Raw genomic sequence first — 25,918 nt, forward strand, 5'->3', positions numbered from 1 at the left:
GTATATAATAATAGCTGACATGTACTGACAGTGTGCTATTGTCCTTGACGCTGTTCCATGCTCTAATTGATTTTTTAAATGTCCACAATGACATATGAGGTATACATTATTATTATGTGCTTTTTAAAGATGAACAAACTAGGTAGAGTGATTTGGTCGAGTTCTTATAACTTGTCAGTTATAGAGCCTGGGGTTCGAGTTGGCAGTCTTTCCCCTGCAGCCTGTTTTTTTATTGTTGTTTTGTTTTGTTTTTGTTTTAAAAATTTTTTTTAAATGTTTCTTTCTTTCTTTTTTTGAGAGACAGAGACAGAGTGTGGGCCGGGGAGGGGCAGAGAGAGAGGGAGAGACAGAATTGAAGAAGGCTCCAGGCTCTGAGCTGTTAGTACAGAGCCCGATGTGGGGCTCGAACTCACAAACTGTGAGAACCTGATCTGAGCCAAAGTGGGAGACTTAACCAACAGAGCCACCCAGATGCCCCTCCTGCAGCCTGGTTTTTAATGACTAAGCCAAATACTGTCTATGAGCCTAATGAAAACAGGTTAGGTTATAATGTTGACTTCTTTTGTTTAAAGATAATTTATTTGGGTTGACGTGTCTGTCCCTCCAGAATTTAAAGCATATTAATATTGACATTGGTTTTTCTGATTACTTTTTTGTTTATAGGTCACACAGAACTCTGAGATAAAAAAAAGTCCACTAATGAATTAATTGATTAATTAATTAATTTGTTTGTTACTTCTTTGTTTATTGTCTCCTGCTGTACAGGAGGTCAATTTTTGGCATGATAGTCCAGTGTTTTCTAATTATCATAGAACTTTCTTGCACAGTAGGGCAGAATAACATAACATTACTGTCTAAGCAGGCAGATAGCATTTCTCATTCCCACCATAAATATTGGGTTTTAGTGGGGGAGGCCTGGGTAGACATTTCCTAGGGGCTATCTCTCTATCTCTCAGTATCATTTGAGCAGTGACAACATAAACAAAAGGGAAGACACTTTAAAACATCTCTTTAGTCAAAACCTCCTGAACCATTTGTTTACCCAACAATAGGATCTCCCTTGGCCAAAAGAGAACCCTATTAGTGTGGAAAACAAATATAGAATATCTCCAGCTATGCGATTACTCATTAATTTCTTTACACTTGTACAAGGCAAGACTATCTTCTTGAGCTTTTTGAGGTTTTTGTGAAAATAGTTGGTTTGAGACGGACTTCATAGATTTTACCCAATAAAAAAACGTACCTATCTGTTTAGGTAACAAGATATACTTACGGCCTAAAATGAAGTATAGATTTTCTTTCTCAGTCTCGAGATGGCAAAAACCATATTGCCACTCTTTTCAGAGATTATTCTATGTATTCCTTAACAATGGCATGTCCATAAAGAGGTCTGCAGCACTGCTGAATTAATAAATGTAGAGAATCTCTATTCAACTCTTATTTGACTAGCATGCTGTGCTGAGTGCTGTGTGAAGACTATTACAAATTAGGAAGCCTTGAGTTGGTTTAGCATTTAATAAACAACATTTGAGGACCCTTGGCATACTGAATGCTGTTCTGCTCCTGGGCATGCAAAGATTACATGGGACGGTTACTGACCTCATTGATGATGACTGCCCGAAGCATCAGAAGAGAGTGGGAGATGGGGCTAGAAAACTGTAAATATCCTGAAATCATGGGGAAGTTAGCTGTGGTTAAGCTCTTTTTCTTTCTTTTCTTTTCTTTTCTTTTCTTTTCTTTTCTTTTCTTTTCTTTTCTCTTCTCTTCCTTTCTTTTCTCTTTCTTTCTTTCTTTCTTTCTTTCTAGATATAATTGATATATAACACTATATTAGTTTCAAATGTACAACATAACGATTTGATATTTGTCTATATTGCAAAATGATCACCACAGTAAGTCTAGTTAACATCCATCACCATACAGAGTTGAAAATATTTTTCGTGTGTGAGAGAACTTCTAAGATCTACTCTCTTAGCAACTTTCAAATATGCAGTATGTGTATTAACTATAATCACCATGCTGTACATTACATCCCCATGACTTACTTATTTTCTAACTGGAAGTTTGTGCCTTTTGACCCCCTTCACCCATACCCTGAACTTAATCAGGGAAATGGATCTTTGTTTTTGTTTGTTTGTTTGTTTGTTTGTTTGTTTTTTATAAAGGTGACTGACAGTAGCATGAAGGGAAAATTAAAGGAGAACAGGGGTAGAGAAAGAAGCCATTGTAAGGAAACAGGAAAAAGGTGGGACAGGAACATAAGTATTGACTGTGGACACGGATGTGAGAATATACAGCAACAAATATTTGAAACAGAAGATGTTTGTTTGGGAATAGAAGAAGCCAAGAATATGAGGTCGAATTCAAGAGATTTTGGATACTGAGAAAACTTTGCAGTGAGAGAAGTCAGCGGAAAGGAAGAAAGGAGAAAGGATACACAGTAGAGAATTCTCAATGGATTGAATGCAGGAAAATGACTAAGAGTTAGGAGAACTAACATTTATGGTTCTAGGACATTCAAGGCAGATCGCTTAGTGGTTAATGTCCCAGGGGACCATATAACCTGGTTTGCCCCGGACATTTCCAGTCTGCCTCTAATGTTCTGTAACTCTCAAAAGTGTCCTACTCTAGATGAGAATCACAGCTGTGTTTCTGTAGAATATACTCACCTCGGCTTAAAGCCTAAATATCACTTTGTGACCTTGGTCAAACCTTTCTGTGCATCTAAATTCTTAGTCAAAAATTTGGCATAATAATAGTTATTCACAGTGTGTTCTAAGGATTAAATTAGATCATAAAGGGAAGATCATATTGGGAAATCTGATGGAAGACAATTTTAAGAGCAGTTCAGTGTCAATATTGTCATCACCATCATTATTATTGTCCTTGAAGGTGAGAAAGGCAGGAGGTTGGACTAAAACGCTGAATCTTCTGTGATTCACTGACATCTGTTTAGCATTTCTATTGACCACCTTTCTTTCTTTCTGTCTACACGGTAATTCTGTGAGCTCATCCATTCTCAGAACTTCAACTGCTTCCTGTGTTCCATTTCTTCCTAAAACTGTATTTCCAAACCTTTTTCTGCAACTCAGAGCCCTTAAGAACTTTTTGGGGGGGTACCTTACATCTTCATCCCAGTTTAAAAGAAAGAAACTGATTGTTTTATATGGGAATAAAGATATTTAAACCTAATAAAGTATATTAGTGCCACTAATGTACTTTGATTTTTTTTAACAAGTTGTTACAAGTTGTGATCCTTTGCTTGAGTTTCTTTAAAAATATGTAGATACAGATACAGATATATAAAAGACTAATTGGATCTAAAAACCAAAATCCTGTGAATCTAATTTAAAATTATCTTGTTTTCCCTTTCTAATCTGCCCTTCAATACCAGTTTCCTGATTTCTGTCTTAACTTTCTAAACATTGTCTACCCTATTACCTTGAAGTTATCTTTGATTTCTTCCTCTTCCCGGTCCCCTTTATCTTATCTATCACTAGAGGCCTTTACTTCCTTTAAAATATCTATTGACCTTGTTCTTTTCATGACCACCATCTTTCTATAGGTCTTTATCACCTTATCCCTGGGTTCTTAACACTATTTTATTGTTTGTTAATTCATTTCCTTCTCTTCTGTTTCAAATTTATTTTATATAGTATCCATGCTGGTCACTATTTTAGGCACTTTTGAAGTATTATTTTATCTAGTGGTATAATCTTGAGAGAATTACTATTCCCATTTTATATTTGAGGATAGATTAGAAGTCAGATATATTGTTCATAGGTACCTAGTAGATATGAGATTAAAACTCAGGGATGTCTCTCTTGCTCTAGACACATTTTTTAAATATATATTTTATAATGCATTATGTGATCCAACCAAATTCTGCTCTTTTGACTGCACGTCCTGTGCTCTTGGAGCCTCATTTACAGACAGGGTTCATGTTTGCATGTCATGTTATGCAATAGCAAACTGAGAATGTGGGTTTGGTTGTAGGCACTAGAGAAGATAGAGAAAATGTGGTCAGGTAAGTGATGTGGAAGACCTCAGCAGAATCTGTGAAGTCAGGGTGAGTGCAAGCATCAGATCAGATGTCAGGTCACAATTAGAAGAGCACGACGCTTCAGGAGACCCCTTCAGCCAAGGAGCTTCTCGGTCCGTGGAAACTAGGATGCAGTATGGGAGAAATTACAGAAACTATGTGAGATTCTTGTAATGGGGAAGTACTTTACAGACTAAGGCAAAAGATTGGGTTGTGTAAGGAGCATTTCTCCCTTCTGAGAAGCATGCATTTTCTGGGTTGTTGTCAACATGGGGTCCAAAGACAGAGGTCAGTGAATCATCCGGAGTGTGGGGAACAAAAAACAGTGATAGAGGAACTCTGAAGATTATTAGGAATAATGTTGTCATTGACATGATCTTATTCAACCTCATATTCCATAAGTTAATACAGCTTGAAGAATGTGAATCCAGGTCTCTTAGTTCCCCAGACCATCCTTCCATCCCAATACCAAACTTCTGAAAGGAATAGTGTGTACATATCTCCTGAACCGCAAGTCTGCCATTTTGGTGGCAGTTGTGGGAATAAAGGTTGTTTCTGCCTTAACACTGGATTTGACCTATCAGTTACTGATATAGACTCCTTGACATAAAGCTGCACTATCTAATATAGTAGACACTAGCCACATGTAAACTTAAATTAATTAAACACATTGAAAATTTGGTTCCTTAGTCATACCAGGCACATTTCACACGCTCACTAGCCACATGGGCTAGGGGCTATCATTTTGGACAGCACAGATTTAAAACATTTCCATCATCACAGAATTTTCTATTAGACAGTGCTGGTCTAAATTATACTTATTTATTACGTGCACTAGCCCACAATCAAATAATGCAACACCAGTATAAATTTTCTGTACTATTCACATAGCATGTAGATGTGGAACTCACTGCTTGGTTTCATAAATGTGTTGCCAGGTTGAAAGAACTGACAGATATTTGATATTTCAAATGATGGAGTCAGTGTCAATGCCCAATCAGTTTCTTCTATGGATTATTACATCTCTGTGTTGTTTATTTCTGGTTAGACAGTTTGAGAGTTTTTTCCCATTCAATTTTGCTCTCTATAGTTTCACTTTTAGTTTAAAATCCTACTCTTGGGGCGCCTGGGTGGCGCAGTCGGTTAAGCGTCCGACTTCAGCCAGGTCATGATCTCACGGTCCGTGAGTTCGAGCCCCGCGTTGGGCTCTGGGCTGATGGCTCGGAGCCTGGAGCCTGTTTCCGATTCTGTGTCTCCCTCTCTCTCTACCCCTCCCCCGTTCATGCTCTGTCTCTCTCTGTCCCAAAAATAAATAAACGTTGAAAAAAAAATTAAAAAAAATATATAAATAAAATCCTACTCTTTACATGTTTGTGATTACGCTCTTGTAAGTGTACGTTGATATTACATTTGGATTAGGGGAAATACGAAGGTTAAATGAAATTTGCAGTTGAGTGTCTGTTTAGATAATTAACCATTAAAAAATATGAATCTTTTAGATGTGAATCTTTTAGCAGTCCATAAAATCCTTGATGCTTGTGTGAATGCCATATTTTGTTCTTTGTCCTGCGTGGGATTAACCAGAGCAAGATCAGCTAACCTCTTCACTTACCAGTCCCAGGATCCTTGTCAGAATTTCTCTAGGACTTTGCCTAATCCAGTTTCAATAGCTTTAAGAAGTATGTATCCTGATTGCTTCTTTGAGAGACTAATCCATCCATTGAATAAATACCTCTCCAGGAGGAGGAAAAATTACAAAGGTGAAATATTACGGGCAATTCTAGATGAAGTCTTAGATGGTTTCACACTTCTTTTTTTTTCACTTTTCTTTATCAGCTTATTCTTAGAACCTATCAGGAAATAGGAATATAGATACAAGCCAGAGTGGTTCCTCAAACACAGTTGAGTTTTTGTGAGAATCTTAGGATAAAGCTTAGAAGTATGACCATTGGGAAAATGAAAACAAACAATGATGCCTCAGATACATATGTTTTTGTTTTCTTTCCTGGAGTAGAGGAGAACTTTTGTTTTATTTTTTTTATTTTTCACATGTGGAGGCAGTTTTCATTTGAAGTTTCTCTTGGAGAGTTCTGTTGTCTACAAATTCTCTTTCCACTGAAAAGGGTAACATTTTTAAAAAAGTGGTAGGAAGAAGATATTACAAAAAGAAGGAAAGGAAAATAAGGAACTCACTACTTGTTAAATCATGGTGTGTGCTCATCTGTGTGCAAAGAGCTTCCTAGGGAGAAATGAAAGAGATGTGTATTGCAAGCTGGGTTGATGCCATTTTCATTTGGCAGTGTCTCTCAGTGTCATGCTAAGAGTCCATTTGTGAAAATGCATGATTTCAAACTCTATCCCTATTAGAGCATGTCTTTTAAATGCCAGAGGGGAAAAATGTGCTATTATAATAAAGCCCAGGTGTCTGTTGGTATGATTTTAAATTATTTCATTCAACAACTGTGCATGTCACACACTGATTAAATGATAGCTATTTTTACTCAAACTTGGCCTCAACTCAGGAAGGAGTTTCTTCCTCAAAGTACTAGCATCTGAGTTCTAAGACAGGACCTCAACTGAATCTGCAAGAAAGAAATTCTGTACTCCTGAAACATATACATATATATTTAACAATTTTTTTTACCATTTATTCATTTTTGAGAGACAGAGCAGAGGAGGGTCAGTGAAAGGGCGACACAGAATCTGAAGCAGGCTCCAGGCTCCATGCTGTCAGCACAGAGCCCAATGCGGGGCTCGAGCCTGTGAACTGTAAGATCATGACCTTAGCCGAAGTCAGATGCTCAACTGAGTGCGCCCCCCAGGCGCCCCTTAAACGTGTATTTTTAACTCATGAGTATGCTTATTATTTATATCACACAATAGAATCCTATTTGATACAAACTCTTCTTTCATAATTAGATTTCATGTAATAAAAACCTCCATCATTCAATTTTCTTACAGTACTCTAAATGATATTCTTAGAGTACTTAGAGTCTGCATTTAAAAGAGAATCCAATAAAATCAGCTGTCACTGAATAAAGTAACTGTTCATCTGTGACCACCTAGGATCTACTGATCATTTATGTTCTATATTAGTTGAAAGATGAAAGTAACATAAACTGGAAAAATAGCTACTCTGCTTGCCCGCACTGATGTCATAAATAAAATTCCTGGAATGTAGACTAATGTCACATTCTGCCTTTGACCATTTCAAACGCTACCACCTGGCAACACTTGAATAAGCTTTTCAGTATCTAAAGCAGGCTTTTCTGTGTATTTCTGCAGTAGGAGAATATGAATTGCCTGCCGTGTTTGTTTGTGCTCCTTTTAGATGTGCTACATTATGCTTTGTTGTAGGATTGATTTTTTTTTTTTTTTTTTTTTTTTTTTTTTTTTTTTTTTTTTTTTTTGCTGAACTCCATAAACAAGTGAAGAGCTGACAATTGGCTCCTGTAACTTCTTGTCCCTTCTGAGTATCTGAGCAGCTCTCTCTCTCACACTGGAATTCCTTTTACCTGTAATGATTTTCTGTTTCACGTCACTGAATTCTCATTTCCTCTCTAGAGAGAGAAGATTACGTAAATTTTGTACTACCATGGTATTTTTTAAATTATAAGTTCAACTCAATCATGAAATAGGGAGAGGATATTAATTAATGTTACAAGGGTGACATACTTCATGTAGAACTTTTACTTAGATTATACATAAGGGCGATGATAAATTCTGCTTTATCCCCATTTTGAAGTTCATTCAACTATTTCAAGATAAAACAAGCTAATCATATTCCTAGAAATTGTTATAGGACTATGAATCCCCATTCATAGTGTGAATTCCCATTTTAAGTTCAAATATTTGTTATGATCATACAAGCTAATCATATTCCTATAATTTTTGTATATTTTCAGTTTTATCCCCTTTGTGCCCTAATCACTAAAGAATTTGTATTTATCACTGGTCTTCTCTCCCCTTGTCCATCCATGTGTCTGCATTATTGACCTTTGGTTAATGAGTGCTATCTATATCCTTTTTCCCACATGCAAAATACTAGTCTAGGTTCAGTGACTCTTAAATTTGGATGCTTATAAGAATCACCTATTATGTTTTATTTATTTTTGTATTTCTTTTTTTATTTAATGTTTATTTATTTTTGAAAGGGACAGAGAGCTAGGGAGGGACAGAGATATATATATAGAGAGAGAATCCCAAGCAGGCTGCACACTGGGAGCAAAAGAGCCTGCATGTGGGGCTTGATCTCACGGCCCACGAGAGCAGGACCTGAGCTAATATCACGAGCAGGATGCTTAACCGACTGAGCCACCCAGGCACCCCAATGTATTTCTTTTTTTTTTAAGTTTATTTATTCATTTTGAGAGAGAGAGAGAGCAAGCACAAGTGGGGGAGATGCAGAAAGAGATGGAGAGAGAGAATTCCAAGCAGGCTCCATACTGACAGCACAGAGCCCTACATGGAGCTTGAGCTCACAAACCATGAGGTCATGACCTGAGCCGAAGTCCAGAGTCAGACTCTTAACCCACTGAGCCACCCAAGTGCTCCTATTTTTATATTTCTTTGTTTGTAAAATACACGTGGCAGAACACTTGGAGATTTTCCATTCAGGCAGGTAACATTTAGGCATCTGTAAATCCAACAGATTTCCATAGATTATTGTTAATGCCTTTGTCTATGTCTGTGGGTGCCCATAGTTCTATGCTCATTGTCACATTCTCCTTGGAAATCATTGAAAACATCAAGACTTGGGCCTTCTCCTTGGTCATATCTTAGCCATATGTTAATACTTCCCTAATCTGATTTATAATTGGTTTGAAGAGTCAGTTTTTATTCATATTTGTATTCTGTGATTGTAGTGGTTTTTCCTGTTCTAAATACCTTGAATATTGTATAGTAGTAATTAAGTATGTTCCTCATTTTCACCAATGTGCTGAACTCCTAAACTGCATTGGTAAGAAAATCTGTGTCCACATTTTTTTTTTTTAGGAAACATAATATATTTAAATAAAAATTAGACTTTTTTTTTTTTGAGAGAGAGAGAGAGAGAGAGAGCAGGATGAGGGGGGAAAGAGAAGAAGAAGAAGAAAAAGAAGAAGAAGAAGGAGAAGAGGAAGAAGAAGAAGAAGGAGGAGGATGAGTGGGAGGAGGAGGAGGAGGAGGGAGAGCAGAAGAAAGAGAGAGAGAGAGAGAGAGAATATTTTAAGCAGGCTCCAGGCTTAGCATGGAGCCAAAAGCAGGGCTTGATCCCAGAAACCTCGGATCATGACCTGAGCCGAAATCAAGAGTCAGGTGCTGAGCCATCCACACTGAGCCATCACACTCGCCTAGAAATGTTAATTTGTGACTACAAAAGAATTTTTACTTTGCTTAGGGGTTCAAAACCAAATGTTTGTAATTTATCAACAATTTAAAAGAGGGGCTGGAGAGAGAAAAATTAAAACATCGTGAGATTGTTAATGAAACTTGCTATTTTAAGGTTAATTAGAAAACTAAAAATTTAAAACCCTACATGGTTTTCTAAAATTTATTTTTTTACTTAACCTAGGGCTGTATCCAGATGAGATTATCAAGAGCATAAGAATCCACTGGGGTTCTAAACTTCAGGGAAAGAACAGGGAAATAATAAAGAACAAAGGGGAGAAAGTTAATACACAAAATTCCCTCTCACTTTTCCTCTTAAGGTTTCCCATTTAAGCAGAGAAGACACTGGATAGGAGACCCCAGTTGACCCAGCTGGACTGGGACAATAAAGACTGAACTACCCATTGTTTGGAATCAAACATTAACTTTTGTTTATTGAAGAAGGCTATTATGAAGTCTTGTTTGTGGGGCTGTTGACCTATTGCTCTACATTAGCAGGGGGATGATTCTCAGTACTCCTGGGGTACTTGACAATACGGCAGTGTTGATCTTTTTTACCTACCACATATTCTTTGTTTTGTTTTTGTGGTGGTGTGGTGGTTGTGGTTGGAAACGATTTGTCGTGTCTTGTTTCCTGCTTCTCCTTCCTAACGAGTGCTCTTTGCTTCCTTTCAGCCATCTCATGTTTTCTACTTAATTGAAGTCCTTCCTTCCTTACTCAATAAGTATTCTCTTTCTCTACTTTGCCTTCATCAAAAGAACCATTTCTGAATTAGTATCACCTCATTACAGATCTGTTATCTGGTTAATTCACAGTTCTACAAAACCAAGACTTAAAAATGCCCAACACTTTGTAATAAAGGAGTTGGTAACCCCAATTGACTTATCACTGGTGCAGCACAAAAATGGTTGAGTTGCTATTATGTTTTTTCACTCGACTTGTTTTATGGACATATTCCCATGCTGGTGCATTTAGAACTGTGTACTTTGTTTTTATCAGCTAGATATTACTGTAACAAATATTGGGATGTGCTACATTTTCTATCATTCTCTTCTTTGTGGTCATAATAACGATTATTATCCTGAACATCATCTTAATAAATAACATTTATTGAACCCTTATTGTGAGGCATGACCAGATAGCAAGTATTTTACCTATATATTAATTCACTTGGTTATCATAGCAGTTATCCTACTACATAGATGATTGGTAGCCTCATATTAGGCATGAGAAAACTGAAACATAGAGAAGACAAAAATTTGCTTAAGGTCACCCTCCCAGTAAGGGGGAGACACAGAATATAAACCTGGAAAGACGGTCTCCAGAGCCTACACTGGAGTTAATGCAAGCACTATTAATTAGTTGTTTTAATTTCTTTTTTCCCTTTAGCAATTACACAAAATGCAGCAAATAACATCATAATTTAGCAAATTTGGGGTGTGTTTATAGTTTTCCCTGCGCTCTTCATTATGTACATTGTGATTAAAAAAATTTTTTTTAACATTTATTTATTGTTGAGAGACAGAGTGCGACCAGGGGAGGGACAGAGAGAGAGAGGGAGACGCAGAATCTGAAGCAGGCTCCAGACTCTGAGCTGTCAACACAGAGCCTAATGTGGGGCTCGAACTCACAAACTGTGACATCATGACCTGAGCCAAATTGGATGCTCAACTGACCAAACCACCCAGGCGCCCCATGTACATTGTGATTTTAGGGGCGCCTGGGTGGCGCAGTCAGTTAAGCGTCCGACTTCAGCCAGGTCACGATCTCACGGTCCAGGAGTTGGAGCCCCGCGTCGGGCTCTGGGCTGATGGCTCAGAGCCTGGAGCCTGTTTCCGATTCTGTGTCTCCCTCTCTCTCTGCCCCTCCCCCGTTCATGCTCTGTCTCTCTCTGTCCCAAAAATAAATAAACGTTGAAAAACAAAAAATTAAAAAAAAAAAAAAAGCAGTGACTTCATCAAATAAAAGGAAAATGTAAAGTTTGAAAGGACTTTCTAAGTAATTTAGTTGAGTTGCAACAATGGTGAATATCAGCCAGTCGTGTTCTCACCAGGTCTCTGGAGTTCCTAGAGAACTTGCTTGAGACCTCTGCATGCTAATACATGTTTCTATATTGTGTCATGTTTATTTGTGTGGATGTCTTGTTTCCCACATGGCAGTCACGGTTCATTTTTTTTTTTTTTATTCTGCTAATTGTTTCACATTCAAAGACACCAATATTATCTTGGCTGAATTATCTCAGTATTTTAATTTGTAGCTTCTTTTCTTTCAAACAGGAGCAAAATTTATTGGAACTTTCCCTATCCCAGACACCTATAATCCAGATGATGATAAAATATATTTCTTCTTTCGTGAATCATCGCAAGAAGGCACTACTTCTGATAAAACCATCCTTTCTCGAGTTGGAAGAGTTTGTAAGGCAAGATATATTTATCTTACTTAAGGCATGTATGTATATGTATGAACAATTAATCATGTAATGTTGAAGTAAGAGTATTTTAATGTCCATCATTCGTAAGTAGTAGGATAAATTCAGACTATCACACTGGTATAATATTTTTTTGAGAGAGAGACAGAAAGAGAGTGAGTGAGAGAGAGAGAGAACACGAGCACGGTAGAGGCAGAGAGAGAGAGAGAGAGAGAGAGAGAGAGAGAGAGAGAGAGACAGAATCTTAAGCAGGTACCACGCCCAGGGGGAGCCCGACACAGGGCTTCAACCCATAACCGACCGTGATTGTTACCTGAGCTGAAATCACGAGTCAGACACTTAACTGTCTGAGCCACCCAGGCTCCCCTTACATATATAATTTTTAACATCCAAAACGAAAAAGGAAAAAAAAAGAGATTAAATTTTTTCTAATATTAGAGCTCTGTTTCATTGTTGGTTTTGTTTTCGTCCAGTGTGAACTGTTATCCAGGTTTGAGTTAGATACTTGGCAGTTTGCTCCTTATATTGACAGGTTACCCCCTCACCAGTTTTCACTGTTCCCAGCAAGATCATGCATTGTCCTGACCCAGGGAAATTAAGATGCTTTTATACATTAGATTTGATTTTGAAATTGAAAGTAACATCATCACTGGAGTAAGTGGAACACTAACAGAATCAGATCTGGTATTTTTTATGAAAACACATCACACATGTAAAATTATGCATCTTTCTAAGGATCAAATAAGTTGAAACTATGGTTAGTAAATATATATATTTATATATTTATAAATATATAGTAAATTATATATTTATATATAATTATATATATTATATATATATAATACAAATATAATATACATACATTATATATTTATAAATATATAGTAAATATTTTCTGGAGCACTCATCTAGATTAGGTTTTGAGAATACATGGGATAAGGGGGGTGGGGCGACGGGGACAAATAAACCGAAATGCAAAACATTTGTTTTGAAGAATACTGCGGTTAGTTTTTAAGATTGCCATTTTATGTAATTTATAGGAAAACAGAATTCTATGACATGCTTCCATTTTGTTCCTTTAAGGTTCTCTTTTGAGCGAATATAATCTTTATAGAATAATAATGCTACTGGAATCATACTTTTGACTTCAATATATTATTTTGTTGTTGGATTTGTCTTCACTGAAATAACTTTTCTTTCATAGCCAGACACCTTCAGTGTAAACTCCGTTATTAAGAAGAAGAGCTGTTAAGTTAATAAATACTCTCAGTAGGAAGCTTTTTTTGGTCTTGTCCAAACTTTTCATTTTCTTCCATGTGAGCCTATCCCTTTTTTGTCCCAATCTGTACCCTCGGGCTTTTGAGCACGTCCAGGGACAGAAATACAAACCATCACTGCACTTAAAGTGCTAATGAAAACATGGCTTTTGAATGAGGCCAGCTCATGAGCACACATCATTCTTTACCTAGTGTCCTGGCCAGGGATGCTGTCTCCCACTGATCCCTTCACCCCCAGGGGACAGAGTTCTCTAAAAAGCATCCTCATTCTTTCCGAGTCCAAGAATTCACAGTAATTTCTCTTGAAGCCTCTTGCCTAGCGCTGAATAGCCATTGCTTGGAGTAGTCGTAGTGTGTTAATGTACTGAAGCATGCTTTAAAACAACAGTCTCCCAACTCTGAAAAGCTGTACTGTGGATTGACATCATTTATATAAATGGCTACATTAAATATGTCATAAAAGATTTACAAGTTAGTTTCTGATGAACGCATATAACAAGTGAATGTTTTGTGGGCGAGTTCAATACTTATTTCTTAATAGGTCTAATCCATTCGATAGCAATTAATTCTTTACAAAGTACTCTTTTCACCCTAGTATTGTTGAAAGTTACATTAGAGGGGGAAAAATTTAGTTGCCCCACTTATAAATTTTTATATTAAAAATGTGATGTAAACATGAAGTATTGGCCCAGGGATATTTAGTTTTAATTATGAACAAACTCCTAAAGAAGTGAAAAGGCAGAGAGAATTGTAGCGCAGGAATCTTCCCACCAGAAAAAACTCTAAGGCCACACAGCAAGATTTTGTCATGCCATTGTGTTTGGATAAAAAGCTAACAAATTGTGAGATCAAATAAGGACATGTGATGGATGAATTTACTTTAAAGAAAAAAAAAGATGTAATGAAAGTCCTTCTTACATTAGTCTGTTTACTCAATCATTATTTCTAGTTAGTTTCATCTTCAGAATTTCCCACTACACGTATGATCTATTAGTCAAATGTTGACAATATTTGGTTCTACATGCACCTTTAAAATTTCTAAATTCAGCACGCCCTGCTGTGTTTTTAACTTTACTTAATAATTTAGGATTAACGTGTATCAAACAGTGAGCACTTCTAAGTGGAGATTTCACTGACAAGATTAAAAATGACCTGAAATCTTTTTTTTTAAATGTGTTATGTCAAAACAGTAGCAAAAACTATGATAAGTTTAATTTAAAAAACTGTTCAGCATCATCACTGTTACTGTTACGTATAATTTTCACATAAAAATGTTCCTCTGACATTTTTCAGAACATATTATTCCTCTCTGTTAGTTCATTTTTTTTTTTTTTTTTACCCCCATGGGGTTATTGTGATATTGTCATTCAATTTTCAAGAAATGGTCACAAATGTATGTCTATGCTGCGGAACAAAATTGACTTCAATAGATATAAGCAAAGATCCAAGAAGGCAGAGATCATGTTAGATAGAATTAAGAGTGAACTGTGTACACTTTACTGAGTTTATAAAACTTTTTAGTGATGTGGGACCATCAAAGTATTCCTTTACTTAACACATTTTACACAACATTGTGCTAAATAAACAGTTTTATAGAGAATAAAAAGAAAAGAGATTGGTATTTGTATTCGCTGAGCTTGCAACCGGGTAATGGTAATAGTAATGATATATGCATTAAATAAGAAAACACACAGATTAATATATAGAATTGGCAAATGTGGTAGCTGCCAAACTGGGGGAAAAAAAAAATCACAGGGTGTGGTTAGGAAACAAGGGTGGGTTTTCGATTGGCTATGGGAGGTTCCTCTGAGAAAGTAACTTTTGATCCAGGGTATTGAAAATGATGAGGACGCTCCAGGGCAGAGATGACAGGGCTAGGGAAGAATGCGCCAGGCAGAAGGAAAACACTTGTGAAATCTCAGAGGTGGGAAAAAAGCATTTAAGCAATTGAGAGAGCTCTGCTGTGACGGGAGCATAACGAGTAAATGGCAAATTAACAGACTAGTGATTCTTTTTCCTTTAGAACATACTTGAAATTTGCATAGTCTGGAGAAGTCTTATCTTCCCTGTTTGTGGTTAGGACTGACTGAGACTACAAATACTGACCCCATGATGTACATGAAAAGTCGCGACAAGCTCCCGTCCTATTGGATCCTCGATGCTTTTGTTTTTTTGTTTCTGTTTTTGTTTTTTAAGTCGATTTATTTATTTTGAGTGAGAGACACAGAGAGAGAGAGGGAGAGAGAGACAATCCCAAGCAGGCTCTGCACTGTTACTGCAGAGCCGATATGGGGCTCAAAGAACTCACAAACTACTAGGTTTTGACCTGAGGGAAAATCAAGAGTCCGTCACTGGATACGCTTTAATTCTTCCTTACTCCTGTCCCAGAGACTTTGATACTTGCCCATAGACAGGGACTCCTATATTCTTAGTAATCGTGATTTCCAGAAGGTAAGGCAGAGATTAGGAAAATTCATAAAGAGTGTCTTCTGATTTTTGATACAAAAAAAAAAAAAAACCCACCAAAAATGGTGTTAAGGGCATAGATTTTATAGTTGGACATGTTGAACTTGGCCTGGCTCTGGGATATGCTGCCACAGCAGCCAGTTGAAAGTATGAACCTGAGGCTCAGTAGTGTCTGGAATCATGAATTTGGAAATCACCAATATATTGGTGGTTCTTGAAGTCATGGAAGTATGTACAATTGCCCAAGAAAATATGTAGTAAAAGATCAAAGAGCAAGGATAGAATCCCAAGCAACAATGATATTTAAGAAAAAACAGAGGAAAATGACCACAAAGACAATTGAGAAGAAATAGCTTGATAGTTGGGGGGAGAACTGGATGGTAGTGGTGTCACAAATCAGATACGAAAGCTGTCTCGAGAAGAAAGCAGTTGTCAGTGATGTCACACACCAAAAGGAGGTCAGGTAACATTGCAATTGAAAATCAGGTATTACATTTGGCATCAGGATATCATCAATAACTTTTGCTCGAATGATATGGATATTCGCTACGAAAGCAGATCTAGGCTTCCATTTCCACTCTACTTCTTCCGAGCTCAGCTTCTTAACGGAGAAAATCAGGGTCCCCATCTCTTCTGTGACTATGTTACCAAGCAAATGAAAGACTTAGATGAAATCATATGAATTTGGATGAGGCATATACTGAGGAAGGAACTGGAAAACAAGAGGGACTTGGATACATCTCTATTTTCGAGCCATCAACAACATAAAAGATTGACATATGAATAAAGTAGGTTCCTTGTCATACTACAGCGGGTTAAGTGTCAAAAATCACATATACACACATGCACACATCATGCATACACAGTCTCACGTTTGGAGCCAGATCAACTAACTGTCATTGGGAGTGGAAGAGTGGTAGTGGCAGTGTGTGTGTAGTAGGTCCAGGTGGTGGTTAGAGGCAGGTTACTGAAGATTAATGGGAAGAGATGATATTTTATTAGTTTTGATGTTTGAAATCCCCGTTCTTATTTTGCCTTCTTTTTTAGCAATATTTGTACCTGGAAGGTGGATCTTATTTCCGGATATAGTCAAAAGAATTTGGAGACATGCCTGGTGATAATTTTGTGAACAGTTTTTTTGTGTGTGAGCAGTATGACCAATGCAAATTTTAGACAAGAGGTGCGAAAAGGGAGAGACACTAAATAGTGAAGAAGCTGAATTAAAGTATCATTTCGTAGGACAGTGTGGATCAATGAGAGCCTCAGGAGAATAAGTACCTTCCTCTAAAGAATATCTTTCCAACTCAGTCTGTTGTGTATGTTATCAGTTTACATGGCAGAACACATTTAGTAATGAATTATTTTTCAGTGGGATATCTCTACCTATTGCACTTTCTCATATTTAAAATACAGTGCTTAGCCTAGATGATTTCTAAAGCCTCGCCAGAGTCTATATTTCTTTGATTTTGTTGTATAGTCAATATGTTCAAGCACCAAATGGTGCACTTTACACCCCAGGCTGCTCTCATAAATGGTAAATTACACAGATCTTCATGGGGAGGTTATAAACGCTGACCGAAAGAACAGGTGAAACATCATGCAATAAACCCTCTGAATAGTCCTTTCAGAAACTGTTATTTATGTCTGTATGTTTATTACCACGCACATGTGTGTGTGTGTCCCTTCAAGACCCACCCTATAAGCTACAGTGTGGAAATACCCGTCACCTCAGTGAGTCTGGCTTGCAGCTTTTTGCCTCAAGCCTGTTTCACATTATTTTTGAATTCTGTTCATTTTTTGGAAGCATTGTCCATTAGCTAGCCCACTCTGGATTCCAGCTCTAGGTTAGGCCCGTTCTCATTTTTTGTTCTGCAGTATTTCCTTTTGTCCTTGCCAGGAATTCAGTTTGGATGGTCCTTTCACATAACTTGCCTGGGGGTCTAATTAATAGCCCTTTGCTTCGATTCCACTTGCATTGTCTACCTTGATATATGGTCCTATTTGGACAATTACTGCCTTTGAAGATTTGTGTTTTGAGGCCGATGACACTTTCCATATTTATTGATCTCCACCGAGTTGTGGGTTTTTTTTGCTTACTTTCAACGTGTCACTTACAACCTGAATGAGAGATTTAGAGCCACGAGTTACAGATGTGCTTTTGCTTCACTTCCATCTGTTTTCCTGTCAGGAATTCCTAGGCAAGGATTTATACTGTTGCCTTGTAGCTTTTTTTTTTTTTTTTAATTTAATGAGCTCTGATCTTACCTGGGGGGAGGGAGGGAACTGCTTACCATGCGTTGATTTACCTAATTTTAACCTGTTAAATCTTAGAAACTGAATTTTTTAGCATAGTGTCTTACCCAAGTCTTGCATTTCTAATAATGTTTACAAATTTTTGAAGTAGTTAGAAAAACATGTTCTCCATTTTGATTCTCCAATGGCAAATCAAAAACAGTCATCTTTAAACACTAGAATCCTTTTTAGAAAAAAAGAATGTATTGGTGCCTTGAAAGCCTCTTCAGAATGGATCTCTTAAAAATCACTGTGCTTAATACCTGCCATACAAGATTTTTTGTTTCTTCTTTCTTCTCCTCTCCCCTTTGTCTGAGATGTTTGAGTTTCTACAGTTTTGTTTCTTTTACTACGAAGGGGTTTCAAGATTATTTGTAGATGAACTAAAATCTTCCTTCTTTTTTTATGTCTATTTATTTTTGAGAGAGAGCAGGGGAGGGGCAGAGAGTGGAGGAAGACAGGATCTGAAGCAGGCTCAGTGCTGACAGCAGAGAGCCCGACACAGGGCTCGAACTCATGAACCGTGAGATCGTGCCCTGAGCCAAAGTCAGATGTTCAACTGGCTGAGCCACCCAGGTGCCCCAAAGGTTCCTTATTTTCTTATTTTGCCTTTTTTTCTTCGTGGCCATAAATGTATTACTATTATTTTTTTTGCATCTCAACAAAACAGTTACATGAAACGTAGTTATAAGACATTGCAAAAGAAGATGAGGGCTGAAAAAGAAAGCAAAACAGTACAATTCTCTCATTTGATTTGGTCTGCATAACTTCACCGTCTTGCATTAGTTTACTTATTGTATAATGTCCTCATTTAAACTCTTGCTCTCAGTATAATATTGTATTTTAGTATATATGACATGCTTTCCTTGAGAGGCTCCTGGGCTCTTATTCCAGGTTTCACTTTTTGTTTCTATCACATCACGATCATAGTTTCCAGCTTCTAACTGGGCCATTCTGTGTTTGGAATATCCTTATCATTATCATTTACTTACACAGCCCCATACAGACCATCTGTATTAAGTTTACGAATAAAGCTCGTCCCTAGAAATAACTGTGTGAAGACTGAGGCAGCACAGGGCAAAGTACATTGGACAATTGCTCTGCAATGTCAGTTGCTGTGGTCCTATCTCCAGGACTTCCGGGGGTGATGGGTCTTCAGGCGATTCGGAGGCATATCTCAACACAAGGCTGTTTGAGACCTGCAAGGGACAGCTGTTATCATAAATGACATATCAGATAAAGAATATGAATGATGTATTAAAATACAACAGGCATTACACTGAAAACATGAAAGTATTAACTTGCCCTTATCTTCTTGAATGTGTAAAAAGGGTCAATTGCAAGCCTGTGTGTTGACCTCAGTGTGGCAGTTTCAGTTATGGAAAAACATGTTTATGGATTCACAATATTGTGGTATTTAGATTGCACTTCAAAAGAAAGGAGGTAGTATTAACTGAAGCTTAAATCTCTGAGATTAAATGTCATTAATGGCTAGAACTGGGGAGAAGTGTGCACAAAAGATGCATGGATGATAGCTTTGCAAGTGTTTCAGGAATTCCCACCCTCCTGCTGGCACAAAGGTGCAGAAGAGCATTAAGCAAAAGAACTAATTTTAAGCAAAGAAGAATTTACGAACTCCGACTCCAGCATCAAACCCTTGATTTTTTTCTTTTTCTTCTTTAAGTGATTAAGAGTTGTTATTCTTCAGTGTTTGTTGATTTGAAAAGACAAGTGACTTTCAACTTGAATTCATTAACATGGCTACAAATTTCTGAATGCTAATCCATATTTTAATAGAATACAACATGTTCCCAAATATCTTGGAGATTTCATTGATTACTAAAATCTTTAGGATTCAAGAGCATAGGAGCCGAAAACTGATTCTTACTTGGTCCAAGAGCTTCTGTTTCCCAAGATATAGGTGGGAGTGACCATATTTATAAAGTGTGAAGAGATCCTCAAAGAGGATGATGTATACAGATAAAATCGTGTTTAGCAGATGAAGCCAGCATAGTGACCCAAAGGTCAAAAGACACACTCAATAAAAGTTCATGTGTGACAGTTTGTAGCTACTCCACATGTCTATGCAAGATTTATAAGGACTGGAGTCTGCTGGGACAGTAGAAGCAGAATGGAGTCACCATTAACCTGCCTTCTGGCTGATCTACCCATTAGCAGCCTATGATTAGAAGATCATAGTATTTCATAATATGCAGCCATCACCTGACTCAGAGATAGTTTATTTTATAGCCGCTGAAAGATTGCAAATTGTGTTTTGTTTCATCTTGTGTCTTTTCTGTTTTCATTAATCCCTTTACACTTAAGAAATATCGCAAACATATAAGAAGCCACAGAGAGTAAGAAAATAGGCACCCTCTGCATTCACCACCATGTGGTCTGGCTTGTTTACATTTAATTTCTTTGTTACTTTCATCTGCATCTTTGTTTAGAGAATGTCAAGGCTTTTGGCAATCTGACTGCAAAGAAGCTGTGATAGAGTGGAGACACAGAAGTGACTGGTGACTAAAAGCTGCTGATTCTGACATCTCAATAATAAATCTATTGTGTTAGTGAGATGGCTGTGTTCTTTAGAACTTCACAGAAATAAGCAAGGAGGTGAAAATTTAGTACAAAAGTGGTTACCTCCCTTTCAGCCCTCTTCTGTGCTTAAGGTTCTCAGGGGGGGGATTTGGTGGATTTGCAAACAAATCCAGGCACTGAGAGCTGGTCAACAGTCAGTCAATTGACACTTCCCTACAGGAGAAATACAACCCCTCGTGAATTGAACTTTGCCATCCCAGGTCATGCTTCTGGATGTCTGTAAGAGTTACTATTCAGTCATTAAATGCTTATGATCCATTCCTGAGAACTATTATCCCAGAAATTATACTTGTTTCCCTGCTGACAGCAGGTGGCTTTCATCTTTGACCTGGATTTTTTTTGTTTGTTTGTTTTTTATCTTTTTATTCCTTGAGGGACCATGGAAAGGCTGCTAGACAGATAGGCAAGCACATTTAAAGATTCTTTTGTTCAAAGGATTGCAATTTCCATTTGTCAGGTTAAAAAAAATATATATGCAGGCCACAGTGTAAGTTCCTTTCCTGTCCAACAAATTTGAGCCTAGTAGAATAATTAGAATTTTTTCATAGTTTGTCTTAAACATGGGTGATAATTGCAAGGAGAGAGAGGGGGACACTTTGCAAATAGGCATTTATTGCTATTTTTATCTAATAAAATGCTTAAAAGGGAATGTGATTGCTGATTTTTATGATGAAGTAGTGATGTATACACCTGTTAAAGGAATGTTGTGGAGCAAATATTTGATATATCTGTTTATTCATTTAACAAAATAATTTGAGCAACTATGCTATGCCAGGGGAAAGCAGTAAACCAGAGTCCTTAGCATTAAATTCATGATAGCTAATATTATGAATCAGCACTGTTTTTAGTATTTATAGCTGACTCAAAATTGCAAATATAGGCAATGAAAAATTTTACAAATTATAAATATGTAAAAAGAATACATTAAAATGGAAAGATTTTCACTTAGAGCTTAGTACAAGGAGGAGTCTGCTACAATAAGACTATATGAAGACAGAACATATGTGAATGTAAAAATAGATAAATCAAGGTTGATGAGAAAGATGAGATATCTTACTTTTTATTTTTAATTTTTAAAAATGTATTCTAATATTTATTTTTGAGAGGGAGAGTGTGTGTGTTTGTACTGATAGGGGAGGGGCACAGAGAGAGGAAGATAGGGAGTCGGGAGCAGCCTCCGCGCTGTGGGTGCAAAGCCTATTGTGAGATCTGGGGCCGGAACTCAGGAACCGTGAGATCATGACCTGAGTCAAAGTCGGACGCTTGCCGAACTGAGCCACCCAGGCACCCCTATTTTTAAATTTTTTATAAAATCTTTTTTTTCCCAAATAATTCCAGGTAGCATTTCTCGCTGAGATCCTATGAAACATTAACACAAAATTCATCCTTAATAAAAGGAAGCACCAGGGGTTTTTCCTATTCATATTAACATCTGGATTTATATTTATGAAATGATCTGAGGATGTTAGCGGTAAAAATAAAGGCCGTGTCTAGATAAATCTGCCTTCACATCTGTAGCCATCGTTAATCATCCAATAGCCATCTGAAATATTGGTTATGTTTGTTCTTGCACAATGATACTTCAACAATAGAAGCACCATATACAAAACATAAATTCAAAAGCAATTATAGACATGTTTGTATCTAGATGTTTCTTATATAAAATGTATTAGGTATTAATTTTCTTTCACTTCCTTGTAGTAACTCTCAATACTAAATAACATATTACTAAATGACATAAATACTTTGGCCTGGTATTAAAGCTTTCCTTGAATGTACTCCAGTATCCTTTTATAACATTCTCTTCCACTATTTGAATTTATCCCAGTATTTGCCTAAACCAAATTTGTCCTGGTTCTCCCTATGTGTGCCTTTTTTTTTTTTTTTTTTTTAATGTTTACTTATTCTCGAGAGACAGAGAGAGAAAGAGACAGAGTGTAACCGGGGGATGGGGGGGGAGGGGGGGGAGGAGGGGAGGGTCAGAAGGAGAGGGAGACACAGAATCCGAAGCAGGCGCCAGGCTCTGAGCTGTCAGCACAGAGCCCAGAGCCCGATGCGGGGCTTGAACTCAGGAGCCATGAATTCATGACCTGAGCCGAAGTTGGACGCTCAACTGACTGAGCCACCCAGTCGCTCTGATCCATGCATGTTCTGAAGTCTCCCACCTGTTGTCCTTTCCCCCTCTTTTCTAGCACCAAGAATATTTCCTGAACCAATCTCTGATCCCACTTATCATTTTAAGAACAATATCGAATTTAACTCTTCAGTGAGGCCTGTACTCATTTTTTTTTTTTTTTTTTTTTTTTTTTTTATACTACAGAGACCTTTCAGAGGAGAATTAAATTCTATGGCATTTATCTATACTTTCTAAGGGCACTTTCTAAGGGCATCAATTTTATCTAGTATTTTTTGTTTCTCACTAATAATTGAACATGCTCTTATTAAACACCTGATAAGCAGGATATTAGTGACATATGTGCAGTGATGTAGGATGAAAGGAATAGGGAGTGCGTTTTCTGGAAAGAATGAAAAATTATGAGGAAATCAACTTAATGTTCTTTTGCTTTGTATTATCACCATGTGTCAGCAATTCTAAACAGTATCAGTGTCAAAATACAACTGCCAGGAAGGTCTTTTGTTGGTCCAGTTTCCAAACAATCACCGTAGTTATCACTGAGTTTATATAATGTATCTGTCAGCACACACGTGAACTCAGTTACACATGCGTTCCAAGACTAAGTGCACATTGATTTGGATCATTTAAAATTTAAAACAGCGAGACATAGTGCAAACTGCGAGGTGCAATTTTTGTTCAAGTGCAAAATTTTAGTTCTTATATGAAATATTTTCTTGAATTTCAGTGTCTTTAAATTTCATTTTTTTTTTACATCGTTGTAAGCCTAAAGAACAAATCAAGGAAGTAAAAATTATCACTCGTTTATACAGAGCTATTTCTGAAAAGTATTCAGTTGTGTAGCAGAGAGGGTTATAAAGTGGGATTCATTCACTCTGGGTGTCCCAGTGTGCCTCTGGTGTTAGGTGCTGAGGCTATAAGGATAGTTACGGTCTGTGGTCTCAGGGACCTCATTGCCTTCGCAGCTCTCCCACAGTTCTGTAGACTTCTGAGATTTGCTCTGTTACTAAGATTATATCACATGGAATTTGGATTTCCGCATCACCCAAGTTAGCACTCAAAGGGATCTCTGTCTTCCTTCCCCTTTCCTTTCTTCTTCCCCCTTTCTTCAATAATAGCAACTATTTCTGTGACTTTGAATTCTCCTGTTTGGAGTAGTCATTAAGATACTTTTTTTTATAAATTGCATTTAATTTTCAGAGATAACGAAGCAGAGGGAATACAGTTCCTAAATATTCAGAGTTAGTATTTGACAGTGAACTTTGTATTAAATTTGTAAGACATAGATTGCATGCAGGATAAGAATGTTTATATAATTTACATTTAAATGTAAGTGCATTAATGGAAATCATGGCTGTGAAAGTCATTTTTTAAAGTTGAGTTTAAGTACTTAATATATTTATTTCATGAAACACTCTCATCTTACTTATTGTAAACTTAGCAGATCTAGTCAAGTACCAATTGTATTAATTTTGTATTCATATTTAGGGACGTATTAAATTAAAAATAAGAAATGGATGTTTTAATGGTGAATTGTTGAATTGCATTGCCCTATTTATTTTATTGAATTGATTTAAATGCTTATGTTTAGTAAGTGTCTAAAGAACATTTTTAATGAAATACTTCAGAGTAAAAAAAAAGTATGGAAATACATCAGTTAGCATTTAAAACAAGATTGGTTTTATATGTATGTTTGTGTTGCCTTACTGTTTAATTAGTAGGGCACCAAAAGACTTTTGAAAGTCTACACCAAGGCCTAGTTCTAAAGATCATAATGATCTTACTCATATGTGTAATATACAAGTCAGTTCTAGTATTTATTGAACACAAGTTGTCTGGCCCTTTACTAAGCATTGTACACAAATTTTTCCATTTAATCATCAGAATAACCAATTTCAAGGCATTAATCGTATTTGTTCAGTGGAGACTTGGAGAATTACATAGCCTTTTGTAGGCCATGGGGCAACCGTTGACAGAGGTGAGATTTGATTCCAGGTCTCACTTATTTACTAGATTGCCTTGCCAGCCTCTACCCATCCAGGAGAGCTGAATTATATTCATTTAACCATGAGACGAACATGTAATACTAAGAGACAAAACTGCCTTTTCCCTTGTTTCAAAGTTCAAGGCCCTAAATATGTAGGCTCCTTGTCTTTGTGAACAAAGACATTAACTAAATCTGTATCTCTATTATTTTCCTTTTCTTTTTTTTCCAGAATGATGTTGGCGGACAGCGCAGCCTGATAAACAAATGGACAACTTTTCTTAAAGCCAGATTGATTTGCTCAATTCCTGGAAATGATGGGGCCGATACTCATTTTGATGAGCTACGTAAGTCACATCCTCCTTTTTTTCTTGAAAATGTCTTACTGCCTAATAAATTCAGCATTTATTTTACTTCAGCCCAGGACAGCTGGCAGGAGTGTCATTACTAAATTCATACACACAAAGAACATGGAGGTGTTCTAGGTCTCAGAGCATATTGTGATGAAGCAATTCCCCTTTTCGTAAGCGTTCTCAAAGTTATGAAGGAAACAAAGCCGCAGCAAGAGACACAAAGCTACTAGCAATGGTTCTATAGAATCCATCCATTCTCCATGTGGCGTTTTACTTTGGAAGGAGCAGCAGTCTATAGGTAGCAAGAACTTGGGTTCTTTATTCTGCGGGTGCCCTCTGCTGGAGAGCACAGGAGATGGGGAGAACTCGCTCCCTCTCACTTGTTAAGAAAAAGAATACTGAGAAAAGTGTTAGACGGATTATTCTCTTTCATTTCCCTTCTTTACTCGCCTCAAAGCTAATTCTAGAAGGGATGTTTTCAGTTATATATAAAGTTAGCATCATCAAATCTTATCTTTTAAACTTGTTTTTGCCATGCAGTGTAAAAATGATTTTGTCATTGAATGATTTTATCATACAACATATAAAGTATATATACATATATATATATATATATAGATATAAGTATATATATATATATTTTGTTGGTGTTGTTTGAATATTCATGGCTGATCTTTCATGGTGTATATAAGTATGCTCACACCCTAAAAAATCTTCTGAAGGATATTATTTACACATATTTTGGTATCAATACTGTGCAAGTGATTAGAAAATGCTGAGCAAGTTGTTACATAAGTAATGTTGCACAAGTAATTAACTTGTGTAGCCATTTTTATATTGTTAGCAAATAGATAATTAAATTACTAGTAAGCTGACACCGTTACAGGACAAGATTTTTTTTTTTTTTACATTGGAGGGTAAAAATAACCTAGGTTTTTAATTTTTATTCTGTATGAAATCACATACTTCT

General features: G+C 36.8%; 1 protein-coding gene across 4 annotated transcripts in view; it reads left to right on the forward strand.

Annotated features, from left to right (window-relative positions):
- Positions 1–25,918, forward strand: part of SEMA3D (semaphorin 3D) — a 201,058-nt gene that overhangs the window by 129,324 nt on the left and 45,816 nt on the right. For all 4 annotated transcript variants that reach the window (XM_040472791.1, XM_040472790.1, XM_040472789.1 and 1 more), the window contains exons 8-9: positions 11,690–11,832; positions 24,828–24,942. In XM_040472791.1, coding sequence (XP_040328725.1) covers positions 11,690–11,832; positions 24,828–24,942 — 258 coding nt within the window. The remainder of the gene's footprint in view (positions 1–11,689; positions 11,833–24,827; positions 24,943–25,918) is intronic.

The sequence above is a fragment of the Herpailurus yagouaroundi genome, unplaced genomic scaffold (genome assembly GCF_014898765.1).
Source record: "Herpailurus yagouaroundi ecotype Mexico unplaced genomic scaffold, PumYag 100, whole genome shotgun sequence".
In the NCBI taxonomy this organism is placed as follows: Eukaryota; Metazoa; Chordata; class Mammalia; order Carnivora; family Felidae; genus Herpailurus; species Herpailurus yagouaroundi.